This window comes from Antrostomus carolinensis, unplaced genomic scaffold (genome assembly GCF_000700745.2).
Source record: "Antrostomus carolinensis isolate BGI_N321 unplaced genomic scaffold, ASM70074v2 scaffold31078, whole genome shotgun sequence".
NCBI lineage: Eukaryota > Metazoa > Chordata > Aves > Caprimulgiformes > Caprimulgidae > Antrostomus > Antrostomus carolinensis.
The window spans coordinates 1422-19272 of record NW_010334156.1 but is presented as its reverse complement, the minus strand read 5'-3'; the positions used below and the strand labels follow the sequence as shown (position 1 = coordinate 19272).

The 17851-nt window shown below is 47.5% G+C and overlaps 1 protein-coding gene across 2 annotated transcripts; it reads left to right on the top strand.

The window, feature by feature from the left end:
* The first annotated feature begins 9981 nt into the window (after window positions 1-9981).
* On the top strand, window positions 9982-17493 carry DLGAP4 (DLG associated protein 4). 2 transcript variants are annotated; one of them, XM_010174129.1, is made up of 7 exons: window positions 9982-10181; window positions 10427-10788; window positions 11862-11953; window positions 12407-12816; window positions 14509-14600; window positions 16190-16342; window positions 17100-17493. In XM_010174129.1, the coding sequence occupies exons 4-7, from the start codon at window positions 12426-12428 to the stop codon at window positions 17313-17315; spliced, it is 852 nt and encodes a 283-aa protein (XP_010172431.1). In that variant the 5' UTR covers window positions 9982-10181; window positions 10427-10788; window positions 11862-11953; window positions 12407-12425; the 3' UTR covers window positions 17316-17493. The 2 variants fall into 2 exon arrangements, with proteins under 2 accessions (XP_010172431.1, XP_028942367.1); XM_029086534.1 differs by lacking the exons at window positions 9982-10181; window positions 10427-10788; window positions 11862-11953 and having other exon boundaries at window positions 12266-12816.
* The last annotated feature ends 358 nt before the right edge of the window (window positions 17494-17851 follow it).

Sequence of the window (17851 nt, the reverse complement as noted above, 5' to 3'; positions counted from 1 at the left end):
AGATCCCAGGGCTCTGTGGGCTTGGGTTCCCTTTAGCTGTTGTGCTTCATGTCTCTTGGTGCCTTAAGCTCATTAAGTATTAGCTCCTATTAGTGAGGGTGTTGAGGGGATAAGCACAACCTGACTCCCAGCACAGAACAAGGCACACTGAACTGATGGACCATTCCCTTCACTTAATCCCCTTTGTGGTAAAATCTGTGCCACCTTAAATGGGCAATGAGCTGGCAATTGAGAGGCAAGGGGCCCTGTCCCTGGGGATCAGGCACCCCCACCCCATCAGAGCTGCAGTTCTGCTTCTCCTGAGACCATGCTAATGGCTTTTCTCTTCCCAGTGACTTCTTGAGGCAGGACAGTTGGTTTTGGGGATCTTGGTTCTTGTTAATAAATCAACATCTTGGGCAGAACGAGGACGGGAATGCTCCCTGAAGCTACTGCCCTGTGCTAGCTGGATTGGAGACCTGCCTGAGTTCCACGGGACAGATGGACAACTTGCTGGATGTTCATCTGTGGAGCAGGGTGGAGTTGCCTGTCACTGCTCCAACTTGCTTTAAAACCCCTGTTGAAAATTACTTTGGGGAGGGTGGGGAGAGATTACAATGTCTCTTCTAATACAGATAGAAGGTCCATAGTAGTTGCTGCAGATGGGTTTGGGAGTGTCACTGCCTGGTGTTCTCTAACATCTGTTGTGTCCTCACTGTAAGGCCAACTCTGCTGGAGTGGACAGTGCTGAAAGGGGAGATGACCAAATTGGTCAGGAGGCCAGCACTGCAAGATACTGTATTTTGAAACCCCAGCATTCTTGGGTGGTGTCATCTGATGCTTCATGCCTCTTAAATTTGTGACCTTCTACAAGTGTCTTAAAAAAAAAAAAAAGCTGCCTTGCCTTCCCAGTGTAATATTTTTCAGTGTAGCAGTGCTTATTATAATTTCTCTGCTGAATCATTTCTATGAATTCCAAATCAGAGCATCTCCAAGAAGCTCAAATACTGGTGCATTGAAAAATCCAAAGTCTTTCGTGTAAAGAGAGCACAAGCCCCTTAGCCTTTCCTTCACGGGTTAAATGTTTCTGCTCTCCCCAAAGTACAGGGACTAGGTCTGGAATCAGGAGTGGCTGCTACATCTTGTGCAGTTGTGAGTAGTGGAGTCCTGCCACCCTTGCCCTCTTGCCCACCCTGTGCAGTGCCCCGTCCACCCAGCGTAGTTACTCAGTGCTGTTAACTAATACTGCAGTTCACCCTAAAGGCATCTCAGTCATGGGTGACTAGAGAACACAAATGGTTGCACAGAGTATTTTGTGCTGTATTTCTGGATGAAAGCTGTACTATTAGTCTAAAAACACACATCTGATATTCAAGTAGAGCCCTTCCCTTTGCTTCTGTATTTGCATTGAGGGGGCTCTTTGACTGTAACATTTGAGAGATGCTCCCTTGAGTTTGAGGTCCTTTTCCTGCAGATATGTCCAGTTCTTTGGTTTCAATAACAAACAAGAACTTATTGTACTTGACAGTGGTTGAGTAAGTGCAGAGCAGTCCCTTATTCCTTAATGACAGGCAGCAGATGAATATATGGGTGATAAATACTGTCCTGCCAACACAGCCTTAGAGACCTGCAGGAGTGCTGTGACCAGGGTGGGTACTGAACCTGAACAGGAGCAATGGTGGCAAATCTTCATCAGCTCTGTGCTTGCTTGAGCAGCACTTGCACATGGTTTCCCAGCTGGGAAGTGAAGACCTATATGCACAGGTCTTTGTTTAAAGCTGTAGCCCCTGCAAACGTGGAAGCACTTGCTGCTCAGTGGTGAGGAGGAGGCTTCTGTGTTAACATCTCTGGCTGGATTGTGGTGGGGCTTTAGGGAAGTAGGTGTTTCTCTTAAAGCTTTAGTCTGTTCGTTTGTTTGGTTGGGGTTTTTTTGCAACAAAATGCCAGGTAGCTGAAATGTACCAACAGGCAGCTGGAGTATGGGTCAAGCATGTATATGAGTTGGATGGTGAGGGCTCCCAGAGGAAGATGGTGTGCTGGTGTGGGAAGAATGGTACTCGTCAGTAAGGGCATCTCCCCTCCGTGTGCTTATCTCGCAGGGGAGTTGATGCTGTTCACTTCAAGTGGAAATAGCCACTTCCCATGGCTTTTTGGGTCAGTAGAAGTGACTTGGGTACAACTCCAATTGAGGTCTGGTCATCTTCTATAGCTGCTGGTAGGAACAGCTGCAGCTTGGTGGGGTTTCAGTGTATGACTCCAAGCTCCTTCAGTGGGAGAGGTGAGCCTACTGCCCCTCATCTCTCCTTGGTCTCTGCTGCAGACTCACCTTCCCTCAGTGTGGCCTCTTTGTGCTCCCTGATGTTGCTGTGATGCTCTTGCTTCTGGATGAGAGTCCAAGGGGCTGGTGTGGGAGGGTGCCCCATTGCATGTGGAGAGGGAATGAGGCAGAGAGTGTAAGGCCTTGTCTGTCCTGGAAATGAGTGTCTTCAACTGGTTGTACAGCAGGAGAAGTGACAGCCCGCCCGCAGTGGTATGGCAGTGGTCCCCTTGTCCTAGCTGTCACTCCAGCCCTACCCAAGCAGGCTGCAGGGCTTGCTGCACTCCCTCCTGAGCTGTGCTGGGGCCAAAAGCTGAGGATGAGTAGGCCAATAAAAAGGAGAACGTAAGGTTGAATTTCTCCACTGACTACCTTCAGAACTACTCGAGGTGATTGGATGTCTGGAGCAGGAGCTGGGCTGCAATGCCGAGGTGGTGGTGCTTTTCCCCTCGTGCTGCTGCTTGGCAGGAGCACCTGGAGCACGCTCTGTCTGACTCACAAGCATAGCCTGGCCTGTGTATCAGCTCTGTGATGTTAAGGAAGCAGCAGGTACAGTAAGCAAAGCTGGGAGCAGTGGGGAGCTGGTAGAGTGCTAACAACCTTCCACTTGATTATCCGAGAGTTTCAGAAGGGCTTCGCTGGGCTGGTCACTGTAGGTCTCTGTGGGCACGTTCAGTCGGCACGGAGGCAGCGCGCAGTTGGGATTGGAAGGCGGGTGAGCTGCTCACCCTGGGGTGCTGCTGCTGTTGGGGGCTTAGACTGCAGCTCGGTGGAGTGAGGACTGTGGCAGGAGAGTCCCCAGCCCATCCCTGACTCCCCAGCGTAGTCACGGTCAGTCATGTATTTCCCTGTCGCGCGCCTGTTCTCCTCTATGTAGGATCAATGTGAGATTTTTTCTTTTTTCAAAGTTCAGTACTACCAAGACTTATGAAAGGAAAACACTTTTTTTAGTAGGTATTTATAGCATTTCCATAAACAGTCTCTTTAAACGAATGCAGTCACTTGACTTTGCTTTCCAGGAGTGTGGTTTTGTTCAACCAATGTAAGACTTCTTTTAAAATGTCTCCAGTACTCTAAAGACAGTCATTCTTTCAGAGCAAGAGATGGCATCTTCACATGGATTCCCTGTCTTGTCTAGATGGAAATATTTTCCTGTTAACTAATAAAATTTGGGTAGGTTTCTCATCTGTGCCTCTAACCCATGCAGGTAGCTTGACCCTCAGTCTGCAGAATACTCACACAGTTTCTGTACAGGCCAAATACAGATTCGAGGAGGCCTGTGTGCTGTGGCTGTAAGGGCTGGAAACATTTTGTTTTAGCAGAAAAATAAGGTCTGAAGTGATTGCTGTGAAGCATAAAATCAATGCAGATCTGTATTGTTTTCAGTAGCAATTGTAACTGGGGATCATTTTTACTTGGACTCTCTACAAATAAAACATCCTGCAGTTCATTATAGTTTCAGCCTTGAAGTGTTGTTTGAGCTGATGAAAATCAGAGGTCAGGCTGCTTGGAATGCTGCTGTTCCAGTTCCCTTTGCTATTGAAAACTGCCTGGAACTGCAACTCCTTCAGTCTGTGAGACCCTGTGGCAAACACAAGCCCAAGGTCTTGTGACCAAAGTCTCCGAGGGGATAACGCAACTGACAGTGGTTCTCATTTGCTGCAAGATTATGGGGTTGCTTCATTTAAAAGACAAATGAGCTTGTCTTGTAGTCAGAGAGATTATTTCAGAGCATGTTGCTTTATGCATGAGGAAATGAGGTCATTTGTTCAGATCTTCCCATGGAGAAAGGGGGGATATATGGAGCAGGAAAGTGATAGCAGTTGGAGCCCTGCTAATCTGTTTGAGGGCAGTTGAACAACTGACTGTGGCTTGGAGCCTTTGAGATAATTTAACAAAAATGAGGATGGCTTGAATAGGTCCTTGAAGTCACTGGAATGATTAGAAATACCATCAGCTTGTATTGAATCAGCAATAGCAACAAAATAACTGGGCACTTCATGCTAGACACATCCTTGAGGGCAATTGTGGTATTTAAATCTAAAACCAAATACCTTGGCTATGATCTTGGTGGTGCTGCCAGGTACTGAGCAGGTAAGCACAGCCTGGTGGCATTTGAACAGGGGCCTCTTAAGGCAGGGCTGGATTTAATATTCTTTTATGACTCCTATGTTTAGTCTTTCAAGAAGCAAACACTTGGTTCTCTGGAAGGAGAGGATCACAGCGTGCCCAACTGGTTTGGGGGGCAGGAGGGGTCTCCAGGCTAAGGCTCTGAAAACACAGCTCTTCTGCCTGGGGCTACACCAGTGGGTATTGCCCAAGCCCCTGAGAGCAGCAGGTAATGTCATGTACAAGATGCTAATTTGGAAACATGCTGCTTTCTAAAAATAATTAAGCAAGGAGGACTATAAACAGACATCCCTCCCCCCAAAATCAATCACGCGCAGCACAGTTGTGAATTCTTAACAGCTTGCTTAAATAAGCCTTAGAAGATCCTATGAGCAGGAAGAGTCTAGTGCTGCAAAGCTGGAAGCTTAAGCAAAACTTTCACGTTTTCTTGTTCTTTCACACCTTTTTGGAGTGTGGTTGATGTTCACAAGCAAGCTGAGCTCATGGTGCTGTGGAATAAGACGTGTACCTGTCCCAGTGTCTGTGTGGATTGTAGTTCGACGTTACAGCACAAGCTGATTTTAAAACATAATAGGCCATGGCCTGCAGCAGTGCAAGAGCAGATTCATACCCTGTTGAGCTGTAACTCTTTTGGAGGGGGCAGGGTGGTAAGTCAGCAACTAGAACATTTCTAACTGGTGGGATTGATGTCTGAGCCAAGACAGTGTGCTGCCTGCTTGGTGGGTCCAGTAACATCTCTCCTACAAAAATACTGGGATGCTCTTGGCATCCTTAGTATCTTGTCTCTTCCCACAGATGCAAGAAGCATCTTAGTTCAGAGTTGTGTTGAGGAGGAAGGGCAGACTGTTCTAGAAGGGTTAACTCCAATTTTTACTTTTGAAAGCCATTTTAGGTAAGGTGTGGTTTCTGGGTTTGCTGCACAGTCAAAAGTCCCTCTTTTATGGTTGCAGAGGGCTTCAGTGGGGTTAATTTGCAGTTGTGCTATCAAAGCATCCCCAGCTCTTCAAGGTTCCTGATCTTTTTTTTTTTCTTTAATTTCCAGTGTTTCTTAGAGCCATAAACTTGTTTTTACAGCTTAAGTAGTCAACCCTTTGACCACATGTCCATAACAGGGTGGTTTTGTTGTTGGTACTATGTAATTCCCTTCTAGTAAAATCAGCGTTGCTCTTCAGCTGAGCCGGATGATGTGAAGGGATCCCCAGGAACAAGACAAGGGGATGCTGCAGTTTCCCCCTGTATATGGAGTAGCACAAACAGTATTAATTCTGTCAGTAGGTGGAAAGATGAACTTGGATCTAGGTTGTTGACCCTGAACACCACTGATCTTCCCCAGGAAACTGCTGCCTTTCTGTGCTGATGTGCTGCCCTCCCGATGTTTTGCCTGGCTATGTTGTTTGATATCAAATAGCAATTGATTTATTTTCCCCAATTACACTACAGTCTCGTGGGTGTAAGCAGCAGCTGGGAAACTTGAGCTGTGCTCTTGGCAAATGTGCCAGCAAAACCATCATACCCCTCCCACTGGCTGGGCTTCGTGTGGGATGGTGTCCCAGAGACTCACTGCTGGGTGGTCGGGGACCCTGGGCAGCTGCTGTGCTGGGGCTGGGTGCTCTCCCTGAGGAAGAACAGAGGCAACGTGGAGTGGGGAGACAAGGTATTGAACTGGAGGGCCATATGGACATGCTTTCTCCACTGCCAATTTGGGTGGCTCTTGCCTGTCGTAGATAAGTGCTGTAGCCCCCTGGTACTGCAATGCAAGGCAGCATGAGTGTCCTGTGTTTTGGTGATGTAGCCACAGCTTATCAAGGGGTACTTCTGCGATTGCTCTGTTCAGGCTGCTCCTCCACTGCTCTGTTAGGATGGGCTGTACAAGACAGGGCATAAGACTTGGCCTAGAAATTGCTGTAGCTCTTAAGATGGTGCTCTCTGGTCAGACAGCCCTGGCAGAGTGACTTTGTGGGTGCTCCTCATCTGTGGGGTGCTCAGTGGCTTCCTTCTCTGCAGCTGCCACAGCTCTGGCTGCCTGCACCTCCGGCAGCATGTGCCTGTGCAGCTTCACTTTGGAGGGCAGTGATGGGTACCTGAGCAGCCAAAGACCTGGGCTTCTCTAGTGCATCTCTAGGTTGAACTTTTTCCTCTGTCTTCAGCAGTGGTGTCCTGTAGGAGCAGGGCTTGGTGGCAGGTGAGCCATGGTGGTGTCCTGCAGGAGCAGGGCTTGGTGGCAGGTGAGCTATTTCAGCACACATCCAAGAGGCTGTTCAGCCAGGGGAGGTTTTGGTGATGGGGCAGAGCTCTTGGAGCTGTGCTCACATGGGGGATGCTTTACCTGTCTAGCATACTGTGATCTGTGTTGGGTAGGTGTAGTTTTTGCTGTAGTGACAGAGCAGGTGAACATCTGTAATGAGGCAAGTTTTAATGTGACCAAATCTACACTTCACCTGAGGAGGGGCCTTTGGGGATGTCCAGCAGAACATGGAGAAAGAGGGAGTGATTGTGCAGTGACTGTTGCTTCAGCACTTCCATGCCTCCTGCTGTGCTGGCAGTTTGTCCATTTGTACAATGAACCAAGTCCTGTAAAGCAGCACCCATGGGCAAAGCTCAGGCTCTGTGGTGCAGTTCAACCTGTGTTTGCACCAGTGGTGCCACCTCGTCTGGTACCTCTGAGAGGGGCATCCTGGTAGTGAGCTTGACTTGCTTGGAGATGCTAAACACTTCTGAGCTGGTGCTGCTTGAGCATCTGCAGCAGGTTCTGCTACTGTCCTGAGTGTAGAGGCTTCCACTCTGCATGGGAAAAGGTGATGAAGTGGCACTGCTGGTAGAAAGTGACACTAGTGCCCTTCCAATCTCTGTTAGTGATGAACTTCCAGTGCAGTTGCACGCTGTTTACGTGACCAAATCAGTATTGGCTGAAGGATGTGTGTGGCTGTGTTTTGGCGTGTAAATTTGTCAAGTTGAAGCACTTGCATCCGACCTTCTAAGAAATTATTGTAGGTGGTTTTTAAAGTGCATAATAAGTTCCTGTCTCTGGCTGGAGATGCGGCAGCTGTGGGCTCAGGCTGCCCTTAACAGTTTGTGTGGCACGTGCCACTGGGGACTGATCAAGCTGAAAAACAACCCAGTCCCCAGACATCGTAGCCCGTCTCGGTTATTTTTCAGCTACGTGGTTCCCTGCTGCAAGTCCCTCTGGCAGCCACGTGGGCCATGTGTCAGGAGGTGGTGTAAAGGCTGAGGTGAGCAGTCAGGACAGGTCCCACTCTTGCGGCCATCAGGACGCTGCTCACCTGGTGCTGGACTTGGTGTACTGGGGGAACTGGTGTGGGGTTTGCGCCTTCCTGAGCTCCTGTCTACATTCACACTGTCGTAAGCTCCTTGGTTCTCCTGTAGCAGTAGCACTGTTGACATCTTGACATCTTGGGACATAGAAATGCTTTTGGAAACATAGATCTGCTCCTTCTCAGTGACCTCTCCCTTTTAGTTCCTTCTTTGAAGTGGAACTTTAGCTGTCAGTGTAGTAAATACTGGGATGTGTAAATATAGGCAGATGTAAATACTGTCAATAAGGCATGTGGTGTAGCTGTGTGATTTCCCCACAGGGAATATGTCTGGGCTCTCAGGGATGCTCTGGACTGGCTCTGACCCCACTGGAGGCTGGGAGGCAGCTGGGATATCCCTGCTGGGTGCCCCATGAGTGTGGCCAACCTCTGCTGCAGGGAGTGGGACCTGTCTGGGGAGGAAAAGGAGCTACTGGGAGGCTCATGTCACCTGAAACGCCCCTTCTCATACCTGTAATCAATTTGCATCAGATTTATTTGATACCTCTCAGTTAATTGTGGTAAAATTATGCAGGGAACATATGGCACCCTGTGATGAGCTGAGCCAAATGGATTATGTCCAATTGCCCTGAAAGATCAAAACATCTGTCAGGTGCCATGTTGTGAGCTCCCCAGGGCATGTAGACAGTGCAGTTTGGGGGTGGAAGTTGATGTTGGGAAGCAGCAGGTACCTCTGCCAGTAGTCAAAAGATTCCTGACAGAAAGGACTGGTCTCTAATCTAATACTAAATTTGTTAATATGCTGGTGGCTACTTTGGGGATAGAAATGGTAAAGTTAACAGTCTATCTGTATTGTTTAATGAAAATGGTCTGTATCCGCATTGATATCTACCACTGTGTCAGCAGGTTCTGGGGAGGTTGTGTATGGGACTGGGCAGGGCAGTGGGAGGTAGGAGCTTGTAATTTGAAGTGCAAAACTTTACTGAAGTGAAGGAATATGGATTGGAATAGGGAACCCAAGAGATGACGGCCCCTGCAGTCATCAGAGCTGTACTAGGAGAACACTTAGAAACTGGGCTTGGGTTTGTACAGCCCATCTGTATGGTTGGTTGGGTGACCTGGGAGATGTATGGGTCTGCTGGTATCTGTCAACATCTGCATGTCAAGGGCTAGGGGAAAGGTGTGCATAGGGTTTCCATTTGAAGGACAGAACCCCTTTGCTGGAGACCAAGGATGGGTTAGAGCAAGGAACCAAGGAGAGTGACAGACCTGCCACCACTGCAGCTTCCTTCACGATGGTACTGTAGTGACTGACACAAGGACGCTTGGCTTGTCACTGACGATGTGGGAAAGGACTCCTCTGTAAACACACCACAGTGCCATGCGAACTCACCAACTCCAGGGACCTGCTTCCTTTTAATAACCCCCGTTTTTAAAAAAGGGAAATAAGGAAGACCTGGGGAACTACAGGCCGGTCAGTCTCACCTCAGTGCCAGGCAAGATCATGGAGCAGATCCTCCTAGAAACTATGCTGAGGCACATGGAGAATGAGAAGGTGATTGGTGACAACCAGCATAGCTTCACCAAGGGCAAATCTTGCCTGATCAATCCGGTGGCCTTTTATGATGGGGTTACAGCATTATGGGGTGCAGAGGAAAAGCAGGACTTAGTGGGATATTTGGAGGAGGGACAAGAAAAGGGTGTTGGTGATTTGGGGAGGGACAAGGGTGGGGAATACATGGGTAAGGGGATAAAAGGGATCAGTTGTGTGTAAGTAGGTGACTGGTCAGTCCGCTTGTCTGGCCATGCCCTGCCCAGCACAGTCTGTCCTGTCTGGACAACAGCCAGAGTAGGACTTCAGCCTCAGGGGTTTGTATGTCCAGGAACTGCACAGACTGAGTGCCTAAGTGCAGCTGCTGCAGGATTCACCTCGTACATATATTTTCCCTAATGGACTTCAATCCTGTCAAGCCAGAGACAGGAACAGGATGGGGCCGTTGCTGCTGTCCGTGCTCACGTGAGTGCTCTTCTGTGATCTGTGTGGCCAACCACGTACACACACATCCATGTAGTGGATATGTGTGCTCTGTGTGCCTGCTGAGAGCACATCTTCAGCCTCGCTACTGGTAGGATCTGGGGAGCCACTCTTGGGCTGTTGCATCCAGATGATGTATTTTCCTCTAATGTGTAGCAGCTAGGTTTTTAAGGTAGTTCACAAAAATTTGTTCCTGCCATCAGCATCTAACAAACTTTATGGCTTCTTTCCATTTTTATAGGAAAAAACACCACCCTGGGCCAGACACTGAAACTTGTCAACTGATGGGACAAAGAGCTGAGACACTTGGCTGTACTAGGACACTAAAACATAGGGTTTAGCCAAAGAAAATTTCCCCAACGTGGAGGCTTGCACCTGTCAAACCCTGTAGCATTCTTGGGAGGCTCTTCCATACCTCTTCTCCATTTCCAGCCTTTCACAAGTCATGGTTTTCCTTTTGAGTTCTCTTGCAAGCTAGCTCTGGCTCTGCCTTCTGCTTCTCCTTATGCTTTGGTTTGGGTTACCCAGTGTGAGCTGCTGGCTGTAGGCTGTTTCTGCATTTCTGCCTCCAGCTTCTACTTGGAGGCTCCTCTTGAATGTTGTGACTGACCTGCTTTTTCTTTCTTTTACTGTATCTCTCCCTCCCCAATCTGTCTTCTGCGTTCTCTGTTCTTCCCACCTCCATCACTGCAGGTTCATCATGCCTAGTGGCATATAAAAAGACTCCACCTCCTGTCCCACCTCGGACCACATCAAAGCCGTTCATCTCTGTCACTGTGCAGAGCAGCACTGAATCGGCGCAGGACACCTACCTGGACAGCCAGGACCACAAGAGCGAGGTGACCAGCCAGTCGGGACTCAGCAATTCTTCAGACAGCTTGGACAGCACCAGGACACCCAGTGTGACACGGGGAAGTGTCATCACTCCAGCAAGAGAGACTCCAGAGTTACCCCAGAAAAATGCAACTTTGAAAAGTGACAAAGGGACTCTGACTAGCGAAGAGCCTAAAGTGGAGAACATCCCCAAAAGGAAGCTGTCGTCTATAGGAATACAAGTATGGAATAGTTTGTTCTCCTTTGTCCTAAGGAATGTCCTTAACCCATCCATTTAGCGTGTGTATTTTGTGTGACCGGGCGTGCATCTGAACTCACTTAGAATAGCAAAAGAAACTAACTGCCTTGTCAGACTAACTTCCTGTGTTCCCAGGGGTGAAATACAGCAGAAGCTTTCCATAACAGATCAGAAAGGACTAAGTTCTTTTAGTACAAAATTAAAATGTTTCATAAAGCAGTGGCACCATGTTAACTGGGTGGGTCCCTCTACAGAGGCCTTTTGCTGCTCGTGTGCCTGTGCCAAGCCTGGGTTCTATACTATGTATTATGTCAATCTATTCCTTGTCCATCACGGTTCTAGGGACAAGTTTCTTCTGAGAGGCTGGCCCTTCTACTTGATATGCATGTAGTATGGACTGTTGCAGTGCAAAATGGTCCCAGGGCCGTAGGCAGGAGGGAGCAATTCCTTGCTGTCCCCTGTTCCCAGCAGGTTCCTGCTTCTCTTGCTGGAAGCATTTAACTCTGTGGAAATCGATGGTAATGAGCTGTTGATTATATAGTCAAATGAGAACCCATTGAGTACCATAAATCTGTGCTTTATTCAGCAGAACTTCAATCATCTGCAGTTGTATGCTCTTCTTGTGGACAGATTTCCCAGTTACAGGTGGCTGACTGCTGCGAGCACTTGTTCTGTTCCAAAGTGCTGGTTCAGTGCTGCAGACTGTTACCTCTAGAGAGGAACTTGAGCACTTGGGCAAGTCCATGTTGGTTGCCATACACACAGCTGCGCTCCTTCAGGGACTCACAGCCCTTCCCCAGCGTGTCACAACCATGCAAACAGCAGTGGGTGGCAGATCTGAGTGCTCTGAGAGCAGATACCTGGCAGGATGCGGTCCTGATGTTCCAGTGGAGGCAGACCTGAGCAGTAGCCTTGTGCCTCTTCTAAGACAACCCTCAGTTGGTGTGTGGTGTCAGCATGCTGTGTGTGTGTGCAGCACTCCTGGTCTACTAATGTGAATTCCAGCAGCAAGTTCTTGTGTCTGTTTTTGTCTGTATTTTTTTTTTGTTTAATAAGGTTGACTGCCTTCAGCCAGTGGCAAAAGAGGAGCCTCCTCCACCAGCCACCAAATTCCAGTCCATCGGGGTACAGGTAGAGGACGAGTGGCGGTAAGTGAAAGATGCAAGCTTTCGTAGCTTCCTTTCTTTTAAATTGCACTTCCCCCATTTTTGCTTAGACCTTCTCCCCTTCTTTGTTCCAATATGAGTGGTGTTGAACGGGGGCCCGTGGAGAGCGCGTCCTCCACAGCACACACCCGCTGCAAAAAAGCACTTGTTCTGTAAACAGACAAATCAATGGGAGTTTGAAATTTTTTTTAAAAAAAGCACAAGATGTAATTATAGATGTGCATCAGTCCTCTCATCTGAACAGCCTATTGCAGTAAGCAGGCAACCTTATAATTTTGTCTGTCAATGTGTGGTGTGTGTTTGTGTGTGAGGAGGGGCAAGGTGGGCAGGGTGAGGCTCATCTGCAGGCATAATAAACAAATGCACATCACTGCCAGTGCGTGAGGCCAGCCAAGTTGAGTTCTGCTATTTAATGTTTGCTTTTGATCTCTCTAGAAACAGCCACTCTCGCAGCATGTCCTCCAAACAGGACACAGACTCTGACACACAGGAACCTAATAACTCTAGCTGTAAATCATCTGAGAGAAGCCTTGCTGAGTGCCCCCAACACAACAACTCTGTTGGTGTTGATGCCACTACCAGGCAACCAGCCAAGCCCTCACAGATTAAGAGAAACCTCTCCTATGGAGAAAACAATGACCCAGCCCTGGAACCTTCTTCTCTCCCTCCTCCTGACCCCTGGCTTGAGACGTCCTCCACCTCACCATCAGAACCCACGCAGCCAGGAGCCTGCCGGCGGGATGGGTACTGGTTTTTGAAGCTGCTGCAGGCAGAAACAGAGCGGTTAGAAGGCTGGTGTCGCCAGATGGACCAGGAGACCAAAGAGAACAATCTTTCTGAAGAAGGTAGGTGTTGTCAGCCTCTGGACGCTAGACTGGAGCAGCCTAGCAGCTCCTCCCTTACGAAAGAGTTGTAACTGAGGATTGGCTCAGCTTTCTGCAGTTAAATTGATGGTAGCCCCCAGAGAGACAGAACATGGATTTGAGTATGGGACAAGGAACACTTTTTTTTCCTTTGGAAAGGAGAAGGTACTTCCTCTAGCAGATGGGGTAAGAAATAATACTGTGATGCAGCATATAAGACTTGCAGGGTATAGTGCAGCTTCTTATTCAAAACTGCTGAAAGCTTAAATGGATTGCTTTCAGGGAGGCTGTGGGATCTTTCCCTGCCTGACCCATTGTACTGAAGAAGGCAGGTGAAAGTCTAGTTGGCAATGGGGCAGAATGAACATGACTTCTGAGCTTGTTTGATCCGTTGAATCGGTGGACTTGTCTTCACAGCAAAGAGGAGGTTCCTTCAAATAGGAGAGCTTCACTTAATTTGTGATAAATACACCAAAAGCACATGCACAGGGAACATGAGGCCACTCGTTTTTATTGGGTTCAGTCCCAATTGGGCTCATTCCATTATTTTCAAATGAGCTGGTAAAACCTGTGCTGCTTGCAGTGAAAATCACAGGTGCATATAGAGCGACAGAAGTGGGTGACTAGGATGCAGAGGGCAGGATCTTTTTTGAGTCTGATTTTTATTTTTTTTAATACCTGAGAAAGGTGAAATAATGGTGAGAGTTGGTTATAGCTCACTGTGACTGCTAGGGCTGAGGGAGCTAATCTCTAATCCCATTGCACTAAGATGCTGCACTGGCTGCCAAGCTGGGCAGGCAGTGCCAGGGCTCTCTCTGCCTCAGGGAATGCTCTTGTTTTGCCTGTGGGAAGAGTTCCCTGGCAAGAAAAGGCACTGAGACCAGCATAGCATTGTACCTGTGACCTCTAAGAGCAATCCCCTAGGAGATTCTGTAGCCGAGAACTTGGTGGGTATGGAGAGAGCCCAGCTTACACTTGTCCCACCAAGATCTTTAATCATTCAGAACTGATTCAGTAGGTGCACAGCATACCAGGGAGAAGAAGGGGAATCAGTTCATCCCTGTTTGTGGTGCAGTTGCATGCAAGTGGGTCTCTCAACCTTGCCTTTGGAAGGGAAAAACCCCTACAGTTTTTCCGTTAATGAGTAATGTTGCCATGCCCAGAGGCTTCTTGGAAAACCCATGGAGAACAGCATGAAGTCCTGGGTATTAAAAGCCCTGGACTGCCAGTATTTTAATCTCTTCTGGGAAATAGAGGTTGGAGACAGTTCTCCTGCCCCCTTGCTACCTTTACTTTGTGCATGAGTGGAAGAGCAGGTTGTGATCTGCAAGCAGGTGCCAGCAGATCTCCTCACTGAGGTTGTGCTAGTGGCGTGTCTGATGGGCTGAAGGCAGTTGAAGGTACTTTATGCTAATGCTGATATAATGTTCTCAGTCCGGCCTGCTTTTGACCTGCTTTTGAAGAAGCAATAATAGATGGCAAAGACAGGCATAGATTATAGTTTCAGTGCATCTTCTTTCCCTGAGAGTAGTTCGTTCCCTGGGGATCTCTGAAACTCCTTTTCTAATGAATCAAGAGTGTTTCTTTGCTCCAGAAACACCTGAGTTCATTGCTGCATTTAATAGTCTGCTCAACTGAGGTCTTTCTTTTTTTTTTTTTTCCCTTCCTCTCTAGTCTTAGGAAAAGTCCTGAGTGCAGTGGGCAGTGCACAGTTACTAATGTCACAGAAGTTCCAGCAATTCCACGGCCTCTGTGAACAAAACTTGGTGAGTCTGGATCTATTTCTCCTCTGTTTTTGGAGAGCAGGATGTATCTGTTTCGACAGCACTACACAAACACGATCAGGTATTAACAGGCTACTGTCAATGTAAAAAACAAAGCCAGTGTAGCTGCAACCTGACCACCATGCCATGGTGGAAGAATGCTGATTTAAAAACAGCAGCTGAGCAGTGGGAGGCTGATTGCCCCAACCTCTCTTCTGAATAAGCAGTTCTTGGGCTGTGCTGTGCTCAGGAATGAGTGTTTGCAATTCCTTGTGGTGCTTATGTGAGGACAGGGGAATGTTCTTGAACTGTTGAGCAGTGCATGCTGAATACACTGTCTCTCTCCGTGGGTCTGAACTGTTGACTAGCTGTACTGCTGTGTGTCCTGGAAACTACCTCTTGTTGCTTCTAAAGGGCTTTTTGAGGTGAACCACTGCAGCTTTGCCAAACGGGGGAATGTTTGAAAAGTCTACTGTTCTTCTCCAAACATACTTGCTTTGTGTGTAGATTAAGTGGATGGTAAAAATGTCCCAACAGGATTGTCCCTCATTGGTTGCAAAGCACTGTTGGAATCAGATCTCTTCAAATGTCACGCAAGGGTTTGCCTTTGCTGAGAGCTGAACAGGGCTAATGTGGATCCGTGTTTTGTTTTTCCCTTCAAGCTTTATCATGGTATGGATTTTTCAAGCTTCCTCAGAGGTGAATTCCCCTTTACTTGCAAAAAAAATAAAACAAACCAAAACTTAGGCTTGGGAAGGAGGAGGAGGGGGTGAAGTGCTGAGCATCTGCTTGTTATCTGATCACAGCTGAGAGATGAGCAGCAACACCACTAGCTGACAGGCTTTCATCAGAGCTTGTGCTGAGGTCTCCCTTTGATGCTTTGTGCTGAGTTGCTCAGATCTGATCCCATCCTTTCCTGAGACAATCCAGGCCTAGGGTGGCAGTTAAGATGTGTCAGAACTGGGAAAATTCTGTTCTTGGAAGAAACTTAAGCTATTTAAAATTTTTCAACCTAGCCTGAGAAATACTGATACTTTGGTTTGTGGGGTGATGTAGCAAAGTAATTTTGCTCATGAAAATTATATTGGCTTCTTTGGATTGTTGTATGCTGGCATGCAAGTTCTTCAGGTGTCAGAGCTGTGCTTTGCATTGTGTTGTGTCCATTTCCATCATCATCCACCCTGAAATCAAGATCTCTGTGTGTAAAAAAACAAACAAACAAAAAAAAAAAAAACAGTGTTCTATCTCTGAATCACATGCTGGGGACCTTCAGTTGGAAGTTACTGCTGTGGGATTAGCACTAGCTGGGCAAGCTATTGCTTTCTGCTACAGTGTCTTTTTTTCAGAATTCTTCTCAGATGCCTCCAGGAGAAATGCAGTCAAGATATCTGCTTCCTGATCTTTGCAGAAATAGTTTTGACTCTTAATGTGTCTCTGCATATTTGGGGCTGGGGTCTTCTATGGGTTCTTGACATTTCAGTTGTCAGGCAGGTAGACTTACAAGGGTGAATATGTAAAGCTGTGCAGACTGCTCTGCTTGTCAGGAGGATATATTGTTTCTGAAAGGAGTTTTTTTATGCTTTTCCTTCTAGAATCCTAACGCCAATCCCAGACCCACAGCCCAGGACCTAGCTGGGTTTTGGGATCTCCTGCAGTTGTCCATTGAAGACATCAGCATGAAGTTTGATGAGCTGTACCACCTGAAAGCTAATAGCTGGCAATTGACAGAGACACCGGAGAGAAAGGTGAGTGTGGGGCAGTTGAGAGTGGCCAGAGCACCTCCCAGAAATTTTGGGTATCTGAGGTATATTTCTTTCTGCAAACAGAAGATCTCGAGGGCTTCTACCAATCTTGTACAATGTAATCTTACAGCCTTCCAAGGCACTGAGACCATTCCTCTTGAGTAATAGTGGAAACAATTTTTTACAAGGGGAAAAAGTGTTACAGTGGAGGGAGAGCAGAGTGATGGGTGGTGGTGTTGCTTAAAGCAGTGATACAGAGGCCTCTAGTGTTGCAAGCACTGTATAAATAGGTTTTAACTATTCCTGGTGTCTGAGCAGTATAAAAAAACACCTACTGGAACCTTTTGAAAATGCAGCACAGGCTGTGTCCCAGGCTGCCTGACTAGATATGAGGGTAGGAAGGTTTGTATGGCTCTGGGCAGGGTGGCATGTTAAAATTTTGCAGTTCAGATCAAGTTCAGTCTTCACGCTGCCTGTGCTGTGCTCTGACCTATCGCTGGGCCAGACATGGTTTGCAGGCTCTAGCCCACTTCACAGGAGGCCTCTGTATCATGAAATGCAAAATGGCACATTTCTAGAAACTGGGGAAGCTGATCTGGATGAGTGTCTTGCTCAAGAACTGCTCCTGCTTCTTTTACCTGACGCTCGATCCCATTGCGTGGTCCCTCACGCTGTAAGAGACCCCACCATATCAGAAAGCAAGCTTCTGTATGTGCATTTTTATTTTATGTTTGGGTTTTTCCTTACTGTCTCCCTAAAGGAAGAGAAGAAACCACCCCCTCCAGTGCCAAAGAAGCCAGCCAAGTCCAAATCCCAACTGAACCGGGACAAAGCCTCTGATTCAGACAAGCAGCGCCAGGAAGCTCGCAAGCGTCTCATGGCAGCCAAGCGCGCCGCCTCCGTCCGGCAGAACTCTGCCACGGAGAGCGCAGACAGCATCGAGATCTACGTACCCGAGGCACAGACCCGACTTTGAGCAAGGTGCAGAGGAAGGAACAGCGTGGTTTTTATAAGTCATTAAAAAGGAAAAAAAAAAAAAAAAAAAGGTTCTTTCAAACTAGTTGGATTTATTTGGTCTAGAGACAATGAGCCATCCTTGAAAAGGGCTCCTGAGTTGGCTTTTTTCTCTCAGCTTTAAGTAATGAAGATTTAAAAGAAAAAAAAAAACCCACACAAACAAAAGAAAAAAATACCCCTCATTTTCTCACTGGCTGTGGTGTTGCTGAATGGACTGAACAGACTCCTGGAAACTCCAGCCCCTCAACTTGGAACTTCAGTCTTTTTAATTGTTCTATCTAATGAGAATTATTAGCTTGTTTACAAGAAGAGGACAAGAAAACATGAAGCCTTGAGCACTTGCCATGCTGTGTTCTTCCTCCTCCTCAGTTCTGTTTTTCCTTCTCATCCTTTTTTTTTTTCCTCCTTCCCACCTTTTGCATGGCTTTGTTTACCGTGTTAGAAATAACCTCTCTTCCACAGAGCTCCTGAAGAGACCACCCATTCAGTGTGTAC